At 29.6% G+C, this 6,738-nt stretch overlaps 1 protein-coding gene across 1 annotated transcript; it reads left to right on the plus strand.

The window, feature by feature from the left end:
• Nucleotides 1–3,237: 3,237 nt before the first annotated feature.
• Nucleotides 3,238–4,973, plus strand: LOC106334956 (F-box protein At2g40910-like). Its single transcript, XM_013773365.1, has 2 exons — nt 3,238–3,388; nt 3,508–4,973. The coding sequence occupies exons 1-2, from the start codon at nt 3,284–3,286 to the stop codon at nt 4,789–4,791; spliced, it is 1,389 nt and encodes a 462-aa protein (XP_013628819.1). The 5' UTR covers nt 3,238–3,283; the 3' UTR covers nt 4,792–4,973.
• The last annotated feature ends 1,765 nt before the right edge of the window (nt 4,974–6,738 follow it).

Below are 6,738 nucleotides of genomic sequence, written 5' to 3' on the forward strand. Positions count from 1 at the left end.
CCGTAAATACCCGTTTTAAACCGTTCGAAAGGCGTTCTATTACTTGTATTTCAAGTAATTAATTCTAAAGTTGGACTGAGTTTTGTTGGACGAGATCTTGGAGCATTTTTGTGATTCATCTCCAATATTAGCTAAGGTGAGGGTCTTTTCCCGAGCTTCTCTTACACGGCTTAGGACCTCGAATAAATATAATTTATTTCTAATGTGTTCCGTTTGTGTGAAATCGAGTCTATCATTGCTTGTTTAGTTTTACTAGTGTCAGGGAGACGGGTGTCACATTGTTGTATGATGACGCGTCGGAAGTGACACGCTGTCCTCCATATAGAAGGTGACGGGTGTCACAATTTCTCAGGTGATAAAAAAAAAAAAATTCTTGTGTGTGTATATGTATTTAATGATTAAAGTTTGATTTGTTGTCAACTACTGTTTTCTTTGAAGATAAGGGATGCAAAAGCAGACAACAACTCATCAACATTGTTTAAACGGAAGAAAAGAAGAGCTAATCGCGCTTATAACTTGTTGGTCATGGGCTGTTATTTGGGTCTACCTCTAAGAACAAAAAGAAGAACATATATGTCCGAGATTCCTCTCGATCTTTTGGTCGAAATTCTCATCAGACTGCCGGGAAAGTACTTGGCGAGAATGTAAGAAATACCAGAATGAATTTTGTAGGATGATACAATACATATCTGAATCCAAAGCGTTATAAACCAATCATGAAAACAAAAAAAAAATCCAAAAACCGATCTAAATGTCCAAATTAATCACAAATATAATATTTTAAACATAAATATGTACTTGAATTCAAGGGCGGACAGACAACTGTCGTTTGTCGTCCACATGAATTCAGAGTTTACAGTTTGGTTTGCAATGTTTTCATGAGTCTGTTATGTTGATGACAAAAAACATAAATATGTACTTCAAATATTTAAGTCTATATTTATTTTAAAATTATATCTAAAAATAAGTGTTTAAATTTTAAATAGGTATCTTAAATATCAAATTTTATATAAAGAAATATTTATTTCTTCTGTTTTGCTTTTAAATTTTGGATTTAACTTTGGATATACCAAAACTGAACCAATATAACCCGAATCGAAATGATATATGATTACTACATGAGTTTTAGGATGTGATACAAATTAGAACCAAAACTGATGTGTTATATCTGAACCCGATCTCTACTTACAAATTTATCAGAATGAGACCTATGTTGAAATATAAATTAGAACCAAATTTCAAATACCCAACATGTATTTCAACGGGTACATGAACGCTCAAGCCTAACATAAACTATGTTTTGATAAATAATTTACATGTTTGTTGGAATAACCCGTAAAACTATATTCATAAAAGTTCAATAATTACATGTTCCATCATATATTATTAAATATTAATAATAGCTAATAATTACTATTTATTTCATCAAATAAATATATATATATATATATATATCTAATTTTAATACTCTATCTATAAAAATTATATTATTATCAATTTGGTGAGGATTTTGAAAAATCTGTTTCTTGCATTTGGATTAAAATACAGTTGTATATACGAATTAATAGGCATATATAATTATTTTTATGTTAATAAATAAAATATAATTGATTTCTTACTTAATTTATTGTTAATATAAATTGAATTAATTATTTTTTAAACAATAGATTAGTTATTAAATTTCTTAATGTAAGGCTAGAGTATATATTAGTAATAATTAAATTTGTTATAATATAATTAAAATAATTTCAAAATTTGTACCTAATTGTTACTACTTGTATTGTTTGAATTTCTTATTATAAAGTAACTAATTTTAGTTATATCTAAAACAAAAGTCACAACCTTTTTCATGTGTGGTTTTTTAAGTTGGACCATCTATTTTAAATATATACCTCTTAATAAATCTTACACAATTCTTTTTTGAAATAACTAACTTAATTACAATTAATAATGTCTCTTACTTTTTAATAATCTTTAATTTAAATATTCATCATGTATAATTAAAATTCATAGAATAATTTTTGAAAACCATATATATAACTATAACAGGATTTTACGGGTCGTTCCATCAAATTTATAAAATAAATGGGTTAACTGCTATATTTTCATAAGTATGAAAGTATATTCATTTAAATATAAATCACTGATTGTGCCGAACAAATATTTATATATAGAAGCAAAAATTAATATCCGCATTAAGCTCTAGTTAGACTTAATAGCAGTATTTATATTATATTAACCCAGTTTAAAGTGAAAAGAATAAAGGGATAATTTGAAAAATACCCAATTATTAGTTTAAAATTTGAGAAAGACATCTTCTTCTTTTTTTATTTTTTGAAAACTACATTTTATTAAATATTAAAATTCGAAATTAAATAATATTATTATAATTATATATGTTTAAGATAAATCTTCCTTAAGATAAATATATTATTTTACCATCTGATTTTTTTGAATAACAAAGATTTATAAAAAAACAAATTATGATTTGTTTTGAATTTATCATATTTTTATGAACAATTATTATATTTTTTTAAATATAATATAACAAGTTGCCCCCCAAAAAATATGTGATTCAAAATAACAGAAAAAGAAAGATAGAGGAAGAACAAAAACAAAAAAAAAACAATTTGAAAAAAAATTATTGATTGAGAATTGAGAATTTGCAAAATTGAATTACACTTAAGAACATGTGTGAAGAATTGACAAATTGTTGAATGTGAGAAAAAATTAATTATGAAACTAGAAAGGAATAATTTACAAAAAAAAAGAGAGAATAAAAATGACGGGAAGGAGACGAACAAGTCCCGCTCGTTTTTATCAAACGATTTATAATTTTAAGATATTGTGTATAATTATAAAGATTTCTTTCGTAAAACAATCTTATATTCATGTATACAAAAGTGTATTTTCCAAAAAACTTAAATGATGATGCAGTTTTCAAAATAAAATCTCATATAAGTGTATTTTTAAAAAAATTCCTAAAAGTAAATGGGCTTCTGAAAAAAAGGCATAATTTTGAAAAAAAATCATTAATTTTATGTATAAGGATATTTTTAAATATATTTAGGTAAAAAGGAATATACAATTTTCCAGAATAATTGATAATTACTAGTTATGTCGATTCGATAATATATTTGGTAAGATAGATTTTTATAAAAAAAATTGGGTAAGTTGATATCATCATAATATCTCGGGACAATATTACTTTTTACTTTTAAAATTAGGTCTTTTCTGTCGGACAGATCAGTTTTTTTCTGTCGGACAGCGCCGCTGCAGAACTATGAACTTAAGGGTCAAAGAGATGAACAGAGGAACAAGGAATCTGAAACAAGCAGCAGCTTTCGAGCAGGATTTCACGCTTAAGCAATGTCAGAGTATTTCCCAGGTGATAAAAAAAAAACCCTACTTTTTTTTTTGTGTGTATATGTATTTAATGATTAAAGTTTGAAGCCAATTCATAGAGTTTGCAATTGATTTTGTTCTTAACTGGTGTTTTCTTTGAAGGTAAGGGATGCAAAAGCAGACAACAACTCATCAACATTGTTTAAACGGAAGAAAAGAAGAGCTAATCGCGCGTATAACCTGTTGGTCATGCGCTGTTATTTGGGTCTGCCTCTCAGAACAAAAAAAAGAAGAAGATATATGTCCGAGATTCCTCTCGATCTTTTGGTCGAAATTCTCATCAGACTGCCGGGAAAGTACTTGGCGAGGTCCAAGTGCGTCTCAAAGCAGTGGTCATCCCTCATCTCTTCTCGGTATTTTTGCGAACGTTTACTTACGATCACACAACGGAAACAACAACCACATCTATACATGTGTTTGGTGGATAAAGACGGGCAACGTGAACTTCTGTCCATGTCATCAACGTCTCCAGACAACACTTGTTTCGTGGTCGACCAAGATTTGAGCATCCCAGGGATGGGAGGCTTCCTCTTGAGCGGCCTCCACGGCTTGATGTGTTTCTCAATGCGTAAAAGTGCTTGTATATACAACCCCACCACCGGACAACGCTTGATCTTACCCAAGATTATGCCCGACATCATAGCCGAACCAGGTCAAATTCAGTGTATTAAGCGGTACCATATCGGATACGACCCTGTTGATAATCAACACAAACTCTTATGTTCAGTTGTTATATATTCGGAAAATTTTTTTAATCTGAAGACAGAGCACTGGGTGTTCGTACTAGAAGCTGGAGGTTCGTGGAAAAAGGTTGTTCCACATGAGATTTGTCGTCCTCACTCCCCTTTCGTACCAGGCATATCTATCAGTGGATCAGTAGTATATTATTTGGCGTGGCATAATATGTACACTTACGCGATTGTGAGTTTTGACGTTAGGTCTGAAGAGTTTACTACCATCATAGCACCTGTGGATGTCAGATATCATATTCCCGCACTTCAGATGTGGGCAGAACTTATAGAGTATGGTGGGAAAATAGCCATTTTCGAATATACCTACTTAAAATCTGAGGGTACGACGGTATTATGGATATTGGAAGATGCTGAGAAAAAGGAATGGTCGACGAGGAGCCTTGTTTTGCAGCCTTGTCAGATGCATTTAGTCCAAGATATTGATTTGATTGTAAAGGGCACAACTCAGGACGGCAAAGTTATTTTGGCACCTTTGGAGATGCATTCTGGATTCTACATTTTGCGTTATGATTTGCAAAGCAATGGCTTGAGTAAGGTTGAAATCAAAGGAATACCACAACGTTGGTTTGACAAAGAATGCTACTTTGACTTGAGGTTGGTGAATGAGAGTAGTGTCATCGACTTGGAAACTTAGCACTTGTTGTTTTTATTCACTTGATTTTGCTTCGCTTTGTTCTCCAGTGTTGTCTACCGCTTTTTAGGGGTAATTATTCCCTGTGAAATTGCTAATAACATCTACGGATGAGGTGAGATGACATCATGTTTCTGTTGTAGAGATGAATAATAACTCTTATGCCTTGTTTTTTCCTTTTTAAAAAATTCATGCTAATTTTTTACTTTCGTTCAGTCTCTTGTTTCAGTGCTCTGCTGCAAGAGTTACGAGGATTGGATACATATGAGTGTGTAAAAGTTTGGAATTAACGAATTATTTGAGAGATGCTAACTTTATTTGGTTTTGATTGAATGATAAAGACATACGTACACGGGAAGAAAGAAAGACAAAAAGACAAAAAAAATGAAATATCTATGAAATGGATTTGGCACAGTGGTTGAGTACTGCATGAATTTTTGTTCTAGAAAACCTAGGTTGAACCCTACCTCAACCTTTTTAAAAGAAAGGGTTTTCAATTTTAAATGCTAGCACAGGCTTAATTAGATTTTAAATTTACATTGTGTTATTTTTTATATATTGACAAAAGGGTGTGACCAAAATATCTAACTTAATATTCTTTCATGAATTTTCTATAGTTAGTCTAAAATATGCTTGTTGACACATATGATTTGTGTTATTTATTTTTATAGATATGATATACTAATAGATAGAAACATGTAAATTTAATTGTATACATTTAAAATTATTTATCCTTTCTCGTTTTATAAATTTCAAGGATTTAAGGATTTTCAGAGTTTTTCTTTAAATAATATTTTTTTTTAATTATTATAATTTGATATTTTCTCGTTTTATAAAATATATAGATATAAAAAGTTTTTAAAACTTTGATTTTCAAATATTTTCTATTTTATTTTCATTTCAAACATTTTGATTTTCTTTGTAAAAATGTGTAGTAAATTGTTTTTTTTTTAAATGATTCCAATATAAGAGGTGGTATTTTCCATTGCTTTTTACTGTACAACCACGGGCGGACCCAGAAAATAAATTAGGATGGGGCACAATATATATTATATTATTTACAAAATGTTAAATATAATTTAACGAATAAAATATATAATAATTTTAAAATAAATGACATTACTCATTAATTTTTACATTTTATTTAATGAAGTACTTCAAATAAATTAAAAAATAAGAATTTTATAATATTAAGTATTTATTTAGAGTACTATTAAGATAAATATATATATTACGCATATAGTTTCATTATAAACACTTATTCAATATAATTGTTATTTTTATCAAAGTATTATAATTAATAATTTCTAGATTAATACAAAAAATAACAAATCAAAGTGCAAATTTTTTATTTTTTAAAAAACTATATACTAAAGAAAAGAAAATCACTCGTAAATAAAGTTAGCAATACAATACATTATTTATCAATCATTTATTTTTAACCTAATTGTAGATCTTAAAATCTACACCAAGAATTTGATAGTGACCGGGAGTTTAGTCAGGAGAAAATAAATGATGTAGGCAACGATATCTTTAGAACACAACGATGTAATCAGTTTTCGGTAGGCAAAAATGGACTTTTATTGATGAATGAGATCGAATACAATGAATAAAATAAGATTGAACGTTACAATGAGATCGTTTAAGGAAAAGATCTAAAGATCGATGAAAACAAGGTCGAAGTGTGGGTGTAGTTCTCTCTAGGGTTTTCAGTGTGTCTTTCTTCATTTGTGTTTCTCATTCTTTATAGTGGGTCGACGCCGTGATGTTCATAACCGTTCCACGATTTCCGGGACCTCGAGGTTTCCGTCTCGAGCTCGTGTGCTGGTTGTGGGCTCTAGTTCGTTACGGCCCACATCCATGACTGTGGCCCATTAATGTCCTGACTGAAATTGAGTCCAACACTAATTACAAAGAAAAACTGAAAATATAGACCAACTTTTGAACCCG

Source organism: Brassica oleracea, chromosome C3 (genome assembly GCF_000695525.1).
Source record: "Brassica oleracea var. oleracea cultivar TO1000 chromosome C3, BOL, whole genome shotgun sequence".
In the NCBI taxonomy this organism is placed as follows: Eukaryota; Viridiplantae; Streptophyta; class Magnoliopsida; order Brassicales; family Brassicaceae; genus Brassica; species Brassica oleracea.

What these genes read in the sequence shown, in the direction of transcription:
- LOC106334956 (XM_013773365.1), top strand. Translation starts at nt 3,284, where the DNA reads ATGAACTTAAGGGTCAAAGAGATGAACAGAGGAACAAGGAATCTGAAA. An exon ending in AATGTCAGAGTATTTCCCAG is followed by an intron (nt 3,389 to 3,507) that starts GTGATAAAAAAA and finishes TTTTCTTTGAAG; the next exon opens with GTAAGGGATGCAAAAGCAGA.